At 41.9% G+C, this 17,973-nt stretch overlaps 2 protein-coding genes across 4 annotated transcripts in view; one reads left to right on the forward strand and one right to left on the reverse strand.

The window, feature by feature from the left end:
• Nucleotides 1–7,175, forward strand: part of tnnt2e (troponin T2e, cardiac) — a 22,504-nt gene extending 15,329 nt beyond the window's left edge. The window contains exons 6-14 of one of the 2 annotated variants that reach the window (XM_051077545.1): nucleotides 1,491–1,512; nucleotides 1,608–1,668; nucleotides 1,935–2,051; nucleotides 2,140–2,217; nucleotides 3,014–3,124; nucleotides 3,229–3,341; nucleotides 3,528–3,618; nucleotides 4,359–4,399; nucleotides 6,988–7,175. In XM_051077545.1, the coding sequence (XP_050933502.1) occupies nucleotides 1,491–1,512; nucleotides 1,608–1,668; nucleotides 1,935–2,051; nucleotides 2,140–2,217; nucleotides 3,014–3,124; nucleotides 3,229–3,341; nucleotides 3,528–3,618; nucleotides 4,359–4,399; nucleotides 6,988–7,027 (674 nt within the window). In that variant the 3' untranslated portion in view covers nucleotides 7,028–7,175. Of the gene's footprint in view, nucleotides 1–1,490; nucleotides 1,513–1,607; nucleotides 1,669–1,934; nucleotides 2,052–2,139; nucleotides 2,218–3,013; nucleotides 3,125–3,228; nucleotides 3,342–3,527; nucleotides 3,619–4,358; nucleotides 4,400–5,138; nucleotides 5,177–6,987 lie in introns of both variants that reach the window. The other variant, XM_051077546.1, reaches the window with a different exon arrangement.
• Nucleotides 7,176–7,297: 122 nt separating this feature from the next.
• On the reverse strand, nucleotides 7,298–17,948 carry LOC108890595 (dynamin-1-like protein). 2 transcript variants are annotated; one of them, XM_018687515.2, is made up of 19 exons: nucleotides 17,751–17,948; nucleotides 17,078–17,219; nucleotides 16,489–16,535; nucleotides 16,334–16,405; nucleotides 14,452–14,538; nucleotides 13,890–14,052; nucleotides 13,653–13,773; nucleotides 13,157–13,288; nucleotides 12,378–12,584; nucleotides 12,045–12,165; nucleotides 11,688–11,843; nucleotides 11,507–11,596; nucleotides 11,313–11,405; nucleotides 10,675–10,728; nucleotides 10,261–10,341; nucleotides 9,525–9,656; nucleotides 9,205–9,314; nucleotides 8,371–8,530; nucleotides 7,298–8,269 (listed from the first exon to the last, which is right to left on the reverse strand). In XM_018687515.2, the coding sequence occupies exons 1-19, from the start codon at nucleotides 17,850–17,852 to the stop codon at nucleotides 8,213–8,215; spliced, it is 2,127 nt and encodes a 708-aa protein (XP_018543031.1). In that variant the 5' UTR covers nucleotides 17,853–17,948; the 3' UTR covers nucleotides 7,298–8,212. The 2 variants fall into 2 exon arrangements, with proteins under 2 accessions (XP_018543031.1, XP_018543032.1); XM_018687516.2 differs by lacking the exon at nucleotides 10,261–10,341.
• Between the last annotated feature and the right edge of the window lie 25 nt (nucleotides 17,949–17,973).

The raw sequence follows: 17,973 nt of genomic DNA on the forward strand, positions 1-17,973 counted from the left end.
CACGTTTTTCATGTCTTACTATACTATGACATTTTTTCACATTTTTCGACACCTTACTATACTGACATTTTTTCACATTTTTGACACCTACTATACTATGACATTTTTCACATTTTTCGACACCTTACTATACTATGACATTTTTTCACGTTTTTTCATGTCTTACTATACTATGACATTTTTTCACGTATCTTCATGTCTTACTATGCTATGCTATGATCACTTTTACTGTTGCAAACTACAACTAGTAACAGATTACATTGACTATGACATCTTACTTCTGATAATGCTAATTATTTTTATATTACTTCTATTAATACAGATTACTTATACATTATTTTTACATTGCAAATTACTTGAATTTTTACACTTTTCTGATACTGAATACTGAACATAAAGAGTGTAATGTCAGAGCTCCATAATGGATAGTTAATGTAATGTTGTCTGTGAATTACCTTGAGGCCTCAGTCCTGGTCTCAAAGAACTTCTTCATTGCACTCTGTGATTGTGGGCTACAGCTCTCTGATCGCGGACTTCCCTGTGAGTCATGGACGGTGTCTCTGATCCTCGACAGTGTCTCTCCGATCATGGACAATGTCTCTGCAATCATGGACAATGTCTCAGCAAACGTGGATGGTGTCGTGGATGAGGAGACACCTAAAAGAAATCAAAGAGAAACATACACAGGAAAAAAATCAATACACTACTACCTGTTTCTGGGTAGTGGGGACACTGTATTTGAATAAAATCCTTCTAGAGATTTTAATCATATCGACTTCAAACTCAGACAGTTTACTGTTGACACATTTGTGATTAGAAGTTATCAAAAGCTTTAGTTTTCGTCAAAGTGCGTGGCCATGGTGGCACCTCAACTTTGCTGTTGCTAACACTGACATCCAGGTGTCAAGCAGCCAGGTACAGCTGCAATATAATACAATATGACCACAATTAGACACACAACGATGACAACGACATGATAGACTGCTATAAACTCAGCTAAAGTGACCAGGATGGCAAAATGTTGATAAAGTGACTGTAAACAATTACAACAGTGATTTAACCTATCAGCTGCTCATTGTGTTCGCCGCTAACGCAAATGCTAACGCTAGCTAGTTTGCTCCCTAGCCTTACCTTCGTGCCACAAGTGTGTTCAGCGTCCAGCCTCTCGTGTTAGACAGAGAAGCAGCTTCAAGGCTCATTTGTCAGACTGTGTTGACTGTGTTTGCATACTATTGTTCCATTAGCGAAGGTCAGTCATTAATAATCTGTCACTGAAATGTCCGCAGCCCACAGGAGAGAGACAGGTTCAGGGAGTGCTGATATTTGAGTTATCAAGGATAAAAATATTAAAATTAAATATCACACATATAACATTTAGTTAATATTCATATTTTAGACAAATAAACTTGTGTGGAAATTTTAAAAAATATTGTTTATCAGCATGAGGTGGCATCTTAACTGTAATTATCTCTTCTTTTCTACCATAATAGATGACTCCAAACCCAAACCAAAGTAAGTCATTTTAATTTTAATTAATTCACGTTATCAAACTGGTGACAAACTGTTTAAAGTTCTTCTCATTCTAACTATGTAATGTCATATTTTAGGGCGTTTGCTCCGGCTATAGCTGTGCCAAAGATACCAGAGGGAGAAAAAGTCGACTTTGATGTGAGTGATTGATGCCATTGCAGCTGGACTTTTGGGGATTTTCTTAGAGAACTCTAGATGATAAGATCAATGATTTTTTTTTTCAATGTAAAAATGTGACCCTGGTGTCAACAGAGAATTAACTTGGCCTCCTACAAAGACTGGAAGAGGGATATTTTTACACTACAATTTTTGTACAGGTTAAACAGTTCGCTTTTTTTAACCTTTTGACAGAGCCAGGCTAGCTGCTCAAGTATAGCACCAAAAATATGTGTATGTGACTGCAGGACATCCAGAAGAAGCGTCAGGAGAAGGATCTGGCTGAGCTGCACTCTCTGATCGAGGCCCACTTCATTCAGAGGAAGAAGGACGAGGAAGAGCTCATCGCCCTCGTTAATAGGATTGTAAGTCTTCCTGTAAACCGTGCTAAGATTGAGTGATGCACCACCCAACAATTACACTGTGTGTGTTTGTGTGGGCATGAATGTGCAGGAGAAGCGTCGTGCTGAGAGGGCTGAACAGCAGAGGATCCGTACTGAGCAGGAGAAGGAGAGGCAGGCTCGTGTTGCTGTGAGTAATGGCAGTCATTTAATCTTTTTCAGGACATGACCCTGTATACAACAAATAAATGACTTGGCACCCTGTAGTTTCACCTAGTGTCCCATATACAATTAGGGAGTCAGGCATGTGTGTGTCCTGGTGGGCAATCTTCTCTGGCCGCAGGAAGTGACAGATTCAAGCTCCTAATCAACAGTGAAGGAGTATTCTATCCGTCATATTTTGCCCTTGTTTCCTGCCTTTAAGTCGACATACTGCACTGTAAAGCCCCAGAGAAAGGCCAGTCTTCAGAATATGAGTGTGCTGTGCCAAGTTTAGTGTTGTCACATTACATAAATTGTCCCTTGCAGCTTTAATATCAGCTCAGATGACATAGATTTGGATGAAATTTACAGCAAATCAAACGACATGTGTAATGTGAAAGGTGTCGCTCATAGTGATAAATCCACAGAGAGTTATCACCAAATTCAGTAGTACCTCTTAGATATACAGAGCGTTTTAGTGTCTTTCAGGTCGTTTTGGTTTCATGGAAAATAACTTTAATGTTTTGACTCTTATAGTGTTGTTTTTGACTAGTGCAGCAAGCTATTTTTGTCAAAAAAGCTAAAAAAACAAAACAACAACTGTGCACTGCCTGCCCAGCAATAAACTGCACACAATTAAAATTAGCAACTAGCTTGTGATGAATAGAATAAATCAATATGAAACCCATCGTCATGGGAAACAGCAGCTACAGTAAAGATTATTTAAGTCTTTTGAAGGTGAACAGGTGTTTCTCTTCCCCCGTGTTGTACAATCTGTACTGCAGGAAGAAAAGGAGAGGAAGGAGCAGGAGGAGGCGCGTAAGAAGCAGGATGAGGACGCCAAGAAGAAGAAAGCTCTCACAAACATGACTCAGCAGTATGGAGGCCAACAGAGGGTCAGTCATCACGCATACGCACACATGCGTTTTGAGTTTCAAAATTTGTGGCTTCTGCCTTTTTTTCTTGCTCTTTTTCATCCCGTTCTATTTCTCCCATCCAGCAAGATGGCAAGAAGGGAGCTAAGAAGCAGACAGAGAGAGAGAAGAAGAGGAAGATCCTGGCGGAGAGGAGGAAGCCTCTCAACATCGACCATCTCAACGAGGACAAACTGAAGTAAGGAGTTTTTACCAAGAGCAGTTATTATTCAGTCTTACAGCCACATTTCCAGTCTGATGCAGGTGATTTGTTTGTGTATAAACAGCCATCAACTTCCAATTCCCTGTATCACAGTGTATTATCACTCTTGACATGGCCTTTTAGTTTTCTGTTTCTTAACTCCTCCTGGTTTTTGCTCAACAGGGACAAGGCCAATGAGCTGTGGCAGTGGCTGATGACGCTGGAGGCTGAGAAGTTTGACCTCAGCGAGAAACTGAAGAGACAGAAATATGATGTAAGTACTTGGCCTCAGGAAGTTCATGCACCGAATCCTCTGTGAAATTACATAATTTCTCCAAACTTTTAGATGCACCTGTGGAAGAACTTATCTGCTTCTAAACCAGCAGCGTCCGTTTAATGTTGACTCTGTCTGGTTAGGAAAGTTAGGAAATATTTTTAATGGAATAGTTTGACATTTGGGGGAAACACTGTTCTGTCTGAGTGATGAATCTGAAGCTACAGCTATCATAGCAGCCGGTTAGCTTAGCTTAACAAGGACTGGAAACAGTTTACAGCACCTTAATAAAAGAGCTTTAGAGGCTTATTTTGTTACCTTTGAACAGTTTCCTGCAGTCTCCCATCTTTATGCTAAGCTAAGCTAACTGGTGGCTGACCCTGGTTATTGTACAGATATGAGAGCAGCATCAATCTCTTCATCTAATTCACAGCAAGTAAGAAAATATATTTCCTAAAATGTCTGACTATTCCTTTATCGTCTTTGCTTATAAAATAAGGCAAAAATTTGAATGTTATTCTTGCTCTAAAACGTTAGCTTAGCTACAATATATTTACAATTTAACCTGGTTTATTTATATTAATTCGGTTCATAAGATAAAATGATTGCAAATTGATGGTACACAGCTTACAGCCCTGAGAGAGCCACAGAATACAAAAGCTGAAATGGTATGTACCACACTTCTAATGCAAGGCTGTCCTCTGGGCATCTATCTAAAATGAATGTGACCTGACTTCCAGATCAATGTGCTCCAGACCCGAATCAATGAGCAGCAGAAGTTGTGAGTAACTGTTAATGAGGAGTGTGAGCCTCTTGGTTGTTGTGTAGTTTTGCTGTCCGTGTGCTGAAGGGTCACAAACCGATTGTCGGGCAGCAGGAGCACAGCTGAGCAACGCTAACAAAAGGTGAAACTGGTGGTGTGTCTTGATGAGGAAGCTTGCACAGGCTGGCATGTGGTTGTATTTAATCCAGTAAGAGAAGTCCCAAAAGTCAGATACTCTGTTGCTATAGTTACACTGTATTTACCATTCAAGTGTGCACCAGAAGCCCGAATTAATCCATAAAAATACTAGTTTTCGCACTGTTTTTAAGATTCAAAAAAGATCCCCATGTCTCCACATCATAATTTCAACTGTCATACTTTCTTTCCAACTTTTGACAGCTATAATTTGATCTGAGTCACATTTTGCTGTCAGTGTCTCATCCCTCACTTCTAGCTGTGAGGGACATTTTGACTGCATTTGACAACCCAAATGTCGCTATAAACATTGCAGTGCTGAGCTTCTGTGGCCTTTCCTTTAGGATTTAGTTGATTGATAGGAAGACAGGAAGACTTGAGGTGGGTTCCCTATCTGCGGATGACATTCTCTGGATGTCAGGTGAACGCGTCGTGCCCTGCTGAGCCCCTCTTTAGGACCACAACAAGGTCCGCTCTTTGGCTCAGCCGGTGTCTATCTGTCTTTTGTCTCTGCTGCTGTTTGTGTCCTTAGCCGGTCCTCCATCTTTGTCCCTTCCAACAGATCAATCTGCTCCAGGCACGCATTCAGAACCACCAGAGGTAAGTGGCAGACACCTTTGAACCACACCTGAGATTCTGAAATCTCAGGTGTGGTTCAAACCAGTGATCAGGCTTTCCTTTTTCTTTAAAGCTACTGATGTAGTATTGAGCTGGTCCTCATTTAAAGAGCCTCGGGAAAATCACATCTTTTTTTTTATGACAAACATTCAGAAAATCTGTTTTCTAACTCATAATTTGAAATTTCATACATAGCTTTCACTGTCCTAGAACATGTTCAAACACTATCTTTATCTTCCCAGTTATTTACAGGTAAATAACACTGTAGATATAATCCTACTCCAGATCTTTGTGTTACATTATCTCCTATACCCAAGGCCTTTTAAAGTCACATCATCCTACTTCATAAACAGTGGGAATATGTGACGCAGTTTGTGTGAGCATACTGTGGATTAACATAGTGAATATAGTAAAAACTATTTCTAACTTTGTACAGTGCAGATCTCACCCTCCTATGGCTGTAAACAAGTAAAAAACAGTGCAGATTTTTTTACATGTTTGATAGACAGCCATAGAGAAGATCACTGCAGTGGTAGAAATTCTTTTCAGGCATGCATGCAGTATTTGATTACTCTTTTCTTTAGCATCCTGTACTGGTTTATACTCTCCTTAATATTCTCTTTTAACTGATGTAGCAAGTCTTCTCCATTCATCTATTACTCAGCATCCCTCTTCATGCCTTCATCTAAGCAGTCTGCAAAACTTTGTGGTCCTGACCCGCAGTTATATTTGAGCTTTGAAGTTGTTAAAATAGAGAAGCTGTGTGGTGGTTTGAGCAAACTCCCCAAAACCAGACAGGCCGGATTCCCACATCAGCCATTTGTCCTGCGAGATGACAAAGCCCCAGATGCTCGATACTTTGAGCATCAGTTACAAACTGAAATGTAAATCAATCTGCACCGCCATGCTTGGAATACAGTCTCTTGAAAAGTTTAGAACATCAAAGTTTAAGGCGGAAAGAAAGCAAGACATCTGTGTTGAATCAGCTGGTAAGTGTTTACACTCTGCTTTTCAAGTCAATTATCTGGTAGATTAAACTGTGGTTGTATCAGATCTCATGGGCAAAGGTGCCAAAAAGACAACAAAGACAGTGAATCAAAGGTAAGGCTGCTGTTGAGAGGACTCAATCTTCATTTGCCAGCTGTGTTCTCTGTGAAATCGTGTGCTCTGCCTGCTTCTAACAGCGTGATGCTTTGGTCTTTGCCCTCTTCTCTTTCATCCCTCAACTGCTGCTCACTCCCTTCTATGCCAATGTAATTTTCTTCATGAACACTACAGAGAGTGTGGGGCACTACAGAGAATATGCATTGATGAAATGTCGTTATATTTTATTAAGGCAGCACTCTTGTACAGCAGCCTTTTAACATTTAACAATTGAGGTTTTTGGCTTCTTTTGTTAAATGAGAGAATTTTGTTAAAAAGAATTTTGCAGAAAAAACATGCCTATACTCCTCTATAGAATAATCAATTGTATGGAGACCCAAAGAGTCCAAAATTAAATACATAAGATGATGTGACAAACCCTACAAACAAAAAAATATATAATATATAATCATGAAATGTTAAATACTAATTAAAAAACATATTTATTCTATTATTTATTCTTATAATGTCATAACAATTAATTATGAATACTTTAGGCCTCCATACCGCATCACCATACATGTTCAGAAATGCGATACTCAGCTTTAAACACACCTGAGCAACCAAACAAAACTCTAACAATGAACCTAATAAATGTGCATTTATGCAGACACATGTAACTGTTAAACTGTTTTTGTCTGACTCTACAGCGCCAAAGGAAGAGGCAAGGCCAAGGGCAGGGTGAGATAGAAGAGAGCCTCAGCAGGAACTCTCTGAGGAGTCGTCTGAAAATGAGCCGCGGTGTTGAACCTGATTACATTAATGTTCACTTTAACAAAGACGCAGCGCTGCAAGAGCTGGATGTAGATCTAAACAATAAAGAAACTTGTGCTTTTGAGTCACGTTGTGCTTGTTTGTGTGATTTACGTTTGAATTATTTCACCTTAGAAACTAGTGGATCGTTCCTTTTCTTTCCACTAATCCCCACTGTCCCCTACATACGAATCTAAAACACTCAAGTGGCAATAAAATACCTCTATTTATTCTTTTTTGGGAACCATACACAGAGAACCACAGTGCACTATAAATTTCACATGTAGGCGGCGATATGTAAACATTTTAAATGACCTACTGCAGCACGCTGCAACAGTGCTCATTACATTATCCACATACTTAAATAACACGGTAATAAATAAAGATTTTGGCAATACAGTGTCAACATGATGGGCTCTATACAGTACAGTGTGGTGACAACAGTGCAAAAAATAAAGTGATGGAGTATGTACACAGGAAAGAGGTCTGACATTTGCTGCAAGTCAGGAGCAACATATGAACCAATCCCTGCTGTACTGTTACACTACGACTTCTGAGGTTCCATGGTTTCTAACATGACAGCTACTCCTAAATGAAAAGATTGCAGATGGGGGCCTGAATAATATTTTGGATTTTTTTAATAACCCTAGAGCCAAAAAATGTTTTCAGAATGCTTTGTGGAGCTGCCAAAATGGCATCAAAACTTTCATTTCCACTTCACACAAAAGTCCATTTCCATACTGGTTAACCACAGTCTGTCAAAAATGAAAAGTACTTTGCCTTCAGCTGCACTCTTGACTCCTCCAGGAGCAGTGGATGGCAACTACAGTTTCTAAAAAAATCTTACCTTGAAACTTAGCTAACAAGAGGCAGTGCATTTTGATATACTCAAGACAACACCAAGCATTTTAAATAAATAACTTCAATTAACTTACATTGCTTTCAGGTAGCATGTGAGCCAAGATGATACCTACTGTACATCTGAGCAGGGATCATACCAGTGCATTTTCATGGATGCAAATCCAAACCTTCAAGTTCAGACATGATGAGTGCGTGGAGCGTCGGTCCTTTGGGCATGGAGAGGAGACAGCAGATCAGGTTCATCCTCTCTTTGTTGACTTTTCACCACAGATGTGTTTCCCGGATCTCAGCAATCACCTGGCTGGCTTTCTGCAACGCCTGTGTACAAGATTTAAGAAAGAAAAAGCCCATTGAAGTGATGGATAAAGGAGCTTCAATCCATCAGGGAAAACTATTCACTACAAGGTGGAGTGTGTTACCTGTAGCATGTCCGCGGCCTCCTTGCGCCGCTGGGCCATATCCTCCGACTCGGTCAGCAGATCGTTGAGGAGGCCGGATTTATACAGCTGGCCAACAAGCTCGCTCTGGAGGCTGTCCTTCACATGGTTGACCAGGAAGTGCATCACTGCCTTTGGCACACTGCGGCAGATAAAGGGAGAGAGGAAACAAACTGAACAGATGGTTGAGAACAAGGCGGCAAGATGGCCCGGTGATTGTGTCGTCCCCCAGATGGAGGGGCTGGAGTTTGACCCACCAGGTGGCTGCGCCTGTCGAAGTATCGAGCCTGACTTAAATATGAGCTAAATACAAGAGATGTAACCCTACTGAGCTCCAGGGGGCCCCACACCCCAACAATATGGTAAATAATAAAAAAATATTCTTTGGTAGTGGGTAAAAGAGGATCAAATTAAATCGACTATTTGTGTATTTTCCTAGATGGTGTGTTAATTTCAGTTCCACACATTTCATAGTGTGAAACTATGGAAGGGGAGACATTTTAAAGGAAAAGACTGGCTGTAGTCTCTTAAACACATCACATGAAAAGACCAAACCAGCTATGCATTAGTCCATCTCAGTACTTTTTTACTTCCCTACCATGCCTGTAGCTCTCTCCTACTAATGCACATCTTTAAAAATGACTCACAAATACATAATTTCACTTTAAAAAAGCCTCAAACAAACAACAAACAGCTCTATGGAAGCAGACGACTAAGATATATCAGCCTTCAGCTATATGGACAAAACTTGTTAGAAGGATCTATTCATCATAATCAATAACAAGACAGACTTTATAAAGGAGTTGGATGGCCTACCTGTCCTGGATATTCTTACGGACTATGAGGAAGTAAGACTTGATGAGGCGTTCAATAACCTCACAGTCCCGCTGCTCACGTGATGACAGCTTCCTGGCGACTGGTACAGGCTGGAGGGAGAGAGCGTTCCAATCAGCTGGTCTCTGAAAATCACTTGCTGTGTCTCAAATCGGATACTTCAGTTCTAACACTTACATGCAATACACAGTGTACCCAGTATACTCGCTGCTGTAGCGCATACATGTTTCCGTACGTACATGAACTGAGACACAGCGTCTGTAATCAAACTGAAGCATGCTGATAGGCCAACGTTTAGTTACCACATCAAGTAGGTTGACGGCTCCTTTAAGGGGGCTTCCGGGTCCCGAGCCTGGGGCTTCCTCTCCTTTCTTCAGCATCCCCCTCCAGTTCCCTGTGCCGTCCTGCTCACCCTGAGGTCCTGCTGCTGGAGCCTGAGGAGCCAAGAACAGAAGGAAAATGAAGAAAGATAAACTTTAATTTATTAGAACAGCACCCGCCGCTTGTCATCAGGGTTCACAGGGAGAGGATGATTAGGGTTCTTGACCGGGTTATAATAATGCTGCAACCACCAGTCAAACAGAAACTCTAGAAACTTGAAGCTAAACATTTAAAACTGGGCACAGTACAGCCTGCTGTCATTCTCCTAAAATATGCAATTACAGCCCAAAAGGTTGGGACGAACGATGCACGGTGGAAGAATTTCAGCTATCACACAACTCCTATTTAGTAAGCACAAAAGACAGAGCAACCAAGATGTTACAACACTGGGAGAGGAAAGAGAGGGAGGAGAAGGCATTTTCTGTGCGACAGGTGGACCAACTTTGGGGAAAGACACTCTGCAGAAAACAGTTGTTAGTGCAAGTCCACACAGGCTCAGGGGAAGCAAACCAAGAGCACGGCATCAGCAGACAAAGATCAGAGTGCATGCCAGCAGCTCATGCCCATCCATCCACCCAACCCATCCATTCATCCATCCATCCATCCATGCCCCACAGCCAGCCAGGCGCAGAGCCAGCGAGCTGCGTACGTGCCCACCTTGGCACCGTCCATGTCTGCTCCAGACGCAGGGGGCTCGCCAGAAACCGCAGTTGGGCCAGCCGGGCCTTTGCCAAGAGACTAGCAGGAATATGAGAGCAGGAATGGAGAGAGAAGAAGAAGAAGAAGAAGAAAAAAAAACACTGAGAGGAAATGTGGAAAGACAGAGGAAGGGAGGCTGGCTGTCGAAAGTCATTTGAGGGGAGGAGAGGGAGACGCTCTGAGAAAGAGAGAGGAGATGTGGGATAAAATTCCTCGATGGAAACTATCCGAAGCATTTGGTTCACAGATCCTCATCCTGTAGTGCTATGAGTGATTAACACCGCACACGTCCCCTTTATTCTCGGGACACTGCAAATATCAGAACACACAGGCCTCTGGTATTAGATTTTCAAATAAGGGTGTTTCTTATACCTTATCCCTGGGCACCGCAGTGGGCAGCTCTCTCATCCTGTTTCTCCTTTGCTCCTACAAACACACAAAAACAGATGTTGGTACAGTTGCTGGTTTTGGCAAAATGACTTGAACTTCAACACATCCTAGGAAAGTATGTAAGATAATTCACTGGAAAATGCATGATGGAAGAAGATATTCTACTTCTTAAAGAAATGTTTTATGGTCTACCAACCATTCTGTGAATTAAAAAACACATTCATCATGTAACAGTGTACAGACTTATAAAGGCTCATTAATAATCTGGATGTTCAGGCATTTTTCATGGTAAGTTTTGGTATCTGAGTTTGACCGATCCAGTTTGACCACCTTGATTTTTTATTTTTATTTTGCTTGACTTGAACTTTTAGAGCCAAAAATGACTGAATACGAGCAACTTGACAATATAAATTTGTCACCTGCATTTTCTACCTAAAGGTTTAGACCACAGAACTACTTCAAATCAGGTGTTTGAAATTATACAACTTTAAATTATCTTCAAAAAAGAGAAATTAAGCAACATTAGATCAAACAGATGGTTTTCAAAGTAAAATATTTGGGCTTTTATTTGCTTCCATACATTCTGATTGATATATATGTAATATATAAAATGATCTCACCTCTATATTGTTGTTCATGACCCCACAGGCGTCAGCAAAGTCTGGATGTTTGGTGTTGATGTAGGCCAGCTCAATTGCAACCAAGTTGTGGACCTGTGACAAGAAAAGATGACAACTTTAGTTAGTTCAGCCTCTCAACACTGCAACTGAAGAGACAGTGACAGCAGAAGATAAAAGCACAAATGCAGAGGTACCATCTCATTGGTGATGGGCAGTCTCTTCCTCAGGAGGGAGGTGACCACTTCCACAATGGCCTCATGCAGCTTAGGGAACCTCTGCAGCTCCTGCACGACAAAACAACATGAATATGAAAGTCCGCATGTGAGGGACAGATAAACACACGTTGGCGGAGAGGACGAGAGCAGAGGCGATTACCTGTGTGCTGTAGTTGCTGCAGTGCTGGATGATCCTCTGCATCTCCTCGTGGACCAGCTCCACGCAGCGCAGACTGGGCTCCTCCAGGCGTTTCACCTGCTTCTTCACCAACAGCTCGAAGGAAACCTCGGGCACAAACAGGGACGGACGCGGGCCCTGATGTGGGGAGGGGAGAGAGCCACAGGTTAACATTTATTCAGAGCAACTTGTGTTAAGAGAGCAATGAGCAGAAGTAGAGGAGGCTGTATCTTGAAGAAAAGGTCATGTTTTGTTGTTTTACAATAGCTCACAATGATGAGAGGAGAAACTGCAAACACTAATGATGCCACGTTTATGAGATGATGCAGCAGCACTCACTGTTGCGTTCCTTATGGCTGTTAGGATATCAATGGTGCTGAGTCCTCCCAGAGGATCCACAGACTCCAGTGTTCTGCCAAAAGTCTCATGGAATATGTAACAAATTCTGGCTCCACCGCACCTGAAAAATAGCAGTGGGGGATATTAGCTTTGGTGTGAACCCCCTGGCCTCCTCTCCTGTCAGCTCTTCCTTCATAGAGGCTGTGCGTGCCTCAACTTACAAGTTGTGTCATATTAAATGATGAAACCAATGCAGTTGTTTTGCTCATTTTCGCTGCGCTGGATCAACAGCATCACCATGTGGCCGAGCGGAGGAGAGGCGCCGGTACTCACAGCTCTGCCGTCTCGATGTATTTGGCCGTGCCCTCGATGGTGTTGCAGTATTCTGTGGCGAACTTGGTGATGAGCTGGAGCAAGGTGGCGCTTTGGTCCTCGACGGGTTCTCCATAGCTGCTGAGCAGGGACTGGTACTGGGCTGCCAGGACGTTGATCCGTGTCTTCAGCTCAGGGAGACAGTCTCGGATGTGATGCATCAGTAACCTGACATTATGACAGCAAAGGGCAGAGGGTTCACTTTTTATGCAGATGTGTAAACTATAGTCCAGCTAAATGCCTGTTGTCTAAATGACAAACAGTAGCAATTCCTCTGATGGCTGATTAATGCCAGGCCTGTGTCTGACATTCAACATACTGACGCTGACATGACTGCTCCTACTGTTAAATCCATGCCTGTATCTCTGTGTTGCATCTTATTTTTTAGCACAGTTACTGTGAAAAAATTATATTCTATAGATTTGTACTCATTTTATTCACATTTTGCACCTGAAAATGACATTACCAAAATGAAACTATTCTTGAACCCTTCTGATCACAGTCCTAATGCTGTTCTCTTCTCAGGATAACTCTCTTAAAGTCTGGGCTGGTCTGAGTAATGCTGAAATCAATTTACAGAAACACAAACATGCCTTCATTTCCTTTTTTAATTCGACTTTTCTGTGTCTGTTTTTGCAACTTTCTTCCACATTGATCTCTCAAAATGGTTTACACTGACAGAAGCATGACGCTTTGTGCTTTCAAATGATTTACAGTTTGTCATTTGTCTTCACATTTACCTGTTGAGGGTCCTGGCCAGGTATTTGGTTCCGTTTCTGTTGGCGAGAGATGGATATTTCTTCTGCAGGAAAGCGTGTTCGTCCCGGATGGCATCAGCCACAGACTTTTTATTATTGATGTCCAACTGGCTCCTAAAAGTTCAAACAACACAGCACTGATTACAGCTGGGCAACATATGAGTACCACTATTAAAAGAGGAGCATCTTAGATGGAAAACAACTCTTACTAATACTAACCTGAATAATTAAAGAAGGTGAAACTATCACTTCATTATAACTGATAATATTTTTTAAAAACCACAATGTGATTACAGTGATAAAGCAATATAAACACTAGATAATGATACATCTGCCTTTAATACCAGCATTAAAAATGTATTATCATACACTCATCTCTACTGAGCCTCTAATCTCTGTTATTACACACTCATCTCTGTTACAAGTGATGGGTCATTTCACAGTATATTCAGCACAGTTAACAATAAACTGTTCAGACCTGTTGACTACTCCAATGAGGCCCAGTTTGACAGGTATGACTCTGCCCATTAGTACATCCATAGCGTCAGTGCCGGCGTCCATCAGGTCCAGCTTGGTCACCACAGCCAGCGTCCTCCTGCCTGGTGAGTCACAAAAACGCTCACTAACACTCATCTCTTCACGGTTACTGTCGAAATAAATGGTGAAAAGTCAGACAGTAAATGATGGATAATGTCTTCCATCCAGTTTTTCTTACCGTCAGGGTCGACCTCTCGGGCCACCTTCAGGGCCTCCGAGGTGGCCATGTCTGTGTTGGCAGCCGTGACAGCCAGGATGATGCAGTTGGGGTTGGAGATGTGCTTCAGGATTAGATCTCTTATCTGAACCTCAATGTCCTTAGGCTGATCACCCACGGGCACCTGAAGAGAACAATACCAATTAAAGCAAAAGACACAGTATGTCTCAATTTGATTCATTAGAAACAACAGCGGGGGGATTTCTCAAATTAACATGTTCAACCAGAAGGGAGGAACTAATGAGGCTGGAATCAAAGCCTGCATTCACTTGGGCTTTGACAGCACACGGTTTAGAAGCATTAAGACTGAGTTAATAATTCCCTGCTGTCTACAAATACATAGAAGCATCAACCAGACAAGGATATAACACCAGTGACCAGGAATATCAGGTAAATCGTAGCTTTCAGGCGTTTCTGTGTTTTTTAATGAATAGCTGTATCTTTAAAAAAAAAAAGACATGTTGTAGTGTGGATCAAAGCCTTGTCTTAGGGGGGAGGAAGCTGGAGGTAAAGCATGTGTTACCTTAGTGATTCCTGGCAGATCCACCAGTGTGAGGTTGACAACGTGAGGAGAAAATATCTTCAGATGAATGGGTTCATCGCTGATCCCCTGCAGGGCCACAAGAGCGGAGCAGACGTGGACTGTGAATTAAACAGCTTAAAACTGCTTAAAAAAGTACAAACTGGTTCCAGAGCACAGTCTTTGCCCTCTGGCTGTTAATTTGGAAGATAATTATGTTATAGGTAACATTTCGATTCTCTTGGTGCTGGTTCTGACGCTGCTGGGTTTCTGCTAGCTCTTGTTTGTACCCCTCACTTTACATTTGAGTCACAGAGCTAAGAATCCATTTCTCTGAAAGATAAATATCCAGCCATGTTTGAAAAGCCCAGAAGGTCATTTAACATTTAACAGCTGTTCTGAAGGTATTTCCAGAATCTTCAAAGACTTTGCTAACTATGTGGATTAAAAAAACTGCCTGCTGCAAGTTAAAAATGATGTTTAACCTCTTTCTTGAGTTGCATCTTCTTTTCCTAATACAAACAAAGATGGTAGCTGGTGGCTACCTGGACAGGAAACAAAGTCAGAGCTTGGGAAATAGCTTGAAGATCTTTTTTTTTATTGTGAAGCAGATTTTTTCATCTAGTAGCTTTAAAAACTCTTTAAGAATTTCAGAAAAATATTGAAGTATAGCCCTTCTGGGGTTTCAAACATCTCTAGGTATTTATTTTTCTGAGAAATGTGTGCTTAGCTCTGTGACTCACATGCAAAACTAAAACGTGAGAGAGAAAAACCGTGGGAGTATCGCTACTCTGAATCTCTAGCCAGGGGGAGCAGCTGTTGTGAGCTTGCTAATTGAGAAGCTACTGCTATCTGAGAGTGTCTCTGCTGGGTTTGGCTAACTGCAAAGCGTTAGCTGCTTAAAGTGTTGTTTGGTGACAGGCTAGTAAGAGCAGCTCTCCTGCAGAACTGTACAGACTGAAAACAAAGTTTCTGCTCGAGTTTAGCTTGGTCCCACAAAGACAGCTAAGTTGAACGCATGAAAAAGTTCATTTATAGAGGAAGACACTCACTCATGCTACTCAGAGAACCATGGTTACATGAACGACTCAAAGCTAAATAAGGGGAAGGCTGAGTTCTCCTATTTGCCTTTCTTTCAGCTTTCTAAACCCATCTCCAAACCCCTCAGGTCTCAGTAACCCTGAGCTACATGCCAAAAAATATTGGTGTGATTTTCCACTGTGGTCTCAAATCCAATAAACATACTCTACATATAAGCTCTGCAGTGAAATCTTGTCTTCTCAGCTCAGGGCGATATCCAAACTCAAGCCTTTACTCACACTCTCAGATTTATAAAAAAGTTATGTATGCTTTCATCTCACTGTGTGTGGATTATTGTAATTCTCTGTACATATGTGTTAGTCACTAACACTTAGATTGCCTGCAGCGAGCCCAGAACGTGCACCTGGTTTTAGAGCTGACAAAAGAAATACTTTTCTCACGTAGCAGCCTCCCATCGTCGGTTGTTACAGTACTTAATGGTGTCACTAAAAGTTTGGTTGTTTATTTATGTGAAGCTTTGAATATGTTGATGTCGTTCCATCACTAGGTCATCAAACAAATCTTTCTGACTAACACACAATATTTTGTCTTAACACAAATTTCTCATATTCTTTTTGTGTGAAAATGTGTAGCACTTTTCTTAACAGTACCAGACTGTGAGCAAACTGATTTTGTTATCAGGAGTAATATACATCATACATTTGTTTCCCATCATGCCCTGGTTGAAACTCGATCATTTTCAGTTCCTCATTTAACAGTACAGATGTAAACCACACCAGCTGCAGTAAATCTGCTCGGTCTGGATTAGAAAACAAACACATCATCTTCACCATCCTCATCTCACCTTATTGTTCCCTGATACTCGCTCCGTTTCATTTTCAATTTCTTGCCTGATTTCATCGAAATCTGTGTAGATCTGCAAAAAGAAAAAGCAAAAATTATCGAGATAAGCAAAGACAAAGTCTGTTAATTAAAGCTTCACATCATAAACACCCATACCTTGTTTTTTGTGTGCAGAAACTTGCCCCACTCTTCACCATCTCTGCCTGTGAAAGACAAGAAAACGGCATGGGTCACCGTATTCACTTAGCTCTTGAAGAGGAAAATCGCAGGTGTTAAGCTACTTGGAGCAGGTGGCTAAGCAAGGCACAGCTAACACTAGACCTACAGTCAGGCCAGACACCCGAGGACAGTTATTAGTCATGTGTATAAGGCAGCTGGGGTGGTGGGTGTAGCTCTATGTAGGAGGGAGCAGAACGAGGAGACTGATTCAGGTTATTTAAAGCTGTATAATGCACCTTTGTGGAGCACAGTGCTTTTTCACACCCTGGCATCTGCAAATGATTAGAAAGACAGTGACAGAGATACAACTTTAAAACTGGTGTTTACATCCTGAGGAGATGGAGACTTTTTTCACACTGTACACCAACAATTACTGGGCATGTTCCCTCCATGTGTGTAGAATAAGTATAAATATGAAAACTCTGCTCTATTATAAGCAAGCATCACAACATGCCACGTAAAGGATAGTGGCATTATCCAAAACAGCGGGCTGCTGGGTGAGGTCCAGAGGGATGTTGGTACCTACCGCTGTCATCATTTTTCCTGGCGTCTCCAGGATCTACGTGGACCAGCTGGAGGATGAGAGGTCGCCTGGTTACGATGCCAGTCCCACGAGGCAGCAGGTCCCTGCCGACCAGGCTCTCCAGCACTGAGCTCTTACCGCTGCTCTGGAGACACAAAACACAGACAGAGACATGAGCTAGATGAGGGAGGAATCAGAGACTGTCTCTACCTTCTGGTTTAAGACACCAAGTCCAGCACGGCCCAGATATGGAACCGTGGAGGACCAGGGACAGAGACAACACAGCTAATTGCACCTGTCTTTTCCACAAGCACTGACCTGGTTCAGCAAACAGAGGTTGGTGTGTGGATGAGCCTCTTAAAATAGCAATGAATGAGGATGATTAAAATAGATTTCACTGCCGCTGCCAGTGCAGACTTTGCAAATGAGGTTTGCAGCAGTCCACTTAAATATGCTGTGTGGTTTTAGCAGTGCTTCCTGGGTCTACAACCGTCTCTGTGTAGCCTCAATTTCATTCTGGTATCTGCGTACGTAGTATTATGCTAGCCGCTAAGATTTTAGTATATGTTTTATTACAGTGTTATTTTTATTCATGCATACATGTTGCTAAAGCAAGGTTACCTGGTTAGCATGACAGACGCTATAACACAAAATGCACACAAGCACAGCGTTTTACCTGAGTCCCAACCACTGCTATCTGCGGCAGCTGTATGATATCAGCACCCACTGTGTTGAACACATCTTGGAGTTTGTTTATAACGGGGATAAGAGCCTCCATGCTCGCGTTTTGTGAATAAAATGAATAAACTAGCTATTTTCGTGATGGAGCCAAAGTCATTCAATGTCCCAACAACACCCACTGGATGGGCGAGAGAGTTTTCGCGGGGATGGGAGTTGTA

This window comes from Lates calcarifer, linkage group LG18, assembly GCF_001640805.2.
Source record: "Lates calcarifer isolate ASB-BC8 linkage group LG18, TLL_Latcal_v3, whole genome shotgun sequence".
Taxonomy (NCBI): Eukaryota; Metazoa; Chordata; class Actinopteri; family Centropomidae; genus Lates; species Lates calcarifer.

What these genes read in the sequence shown, in the direction of transcription:
- LOC108890595 (XM_018687515.2), bottom strand. Translation starts at nt 17,852, where the DNA reads ATGGAGGCTCTTATCCCCGTTATAAACAAACTCCAAGATGTGTTCAAC. An exon ending in CAGGAAAAATGATGACAGCG is followed by an intron (nt 16,536 to 17,077) that starts GTAGGTACCAAC and finishes TGTCTTTCACAG; the next exon opens with GCAGAGATGGTGAAGAGTGG. An exon ending in CCGAGAGGTCGACCCTGACG is followed by an intron (nt 13,774 to 13,889) that starts GTAAGAAAAACT and finishes GTGACTCACCAG; the next exon opens with GCAGGAGGACGCTGGCTGTG.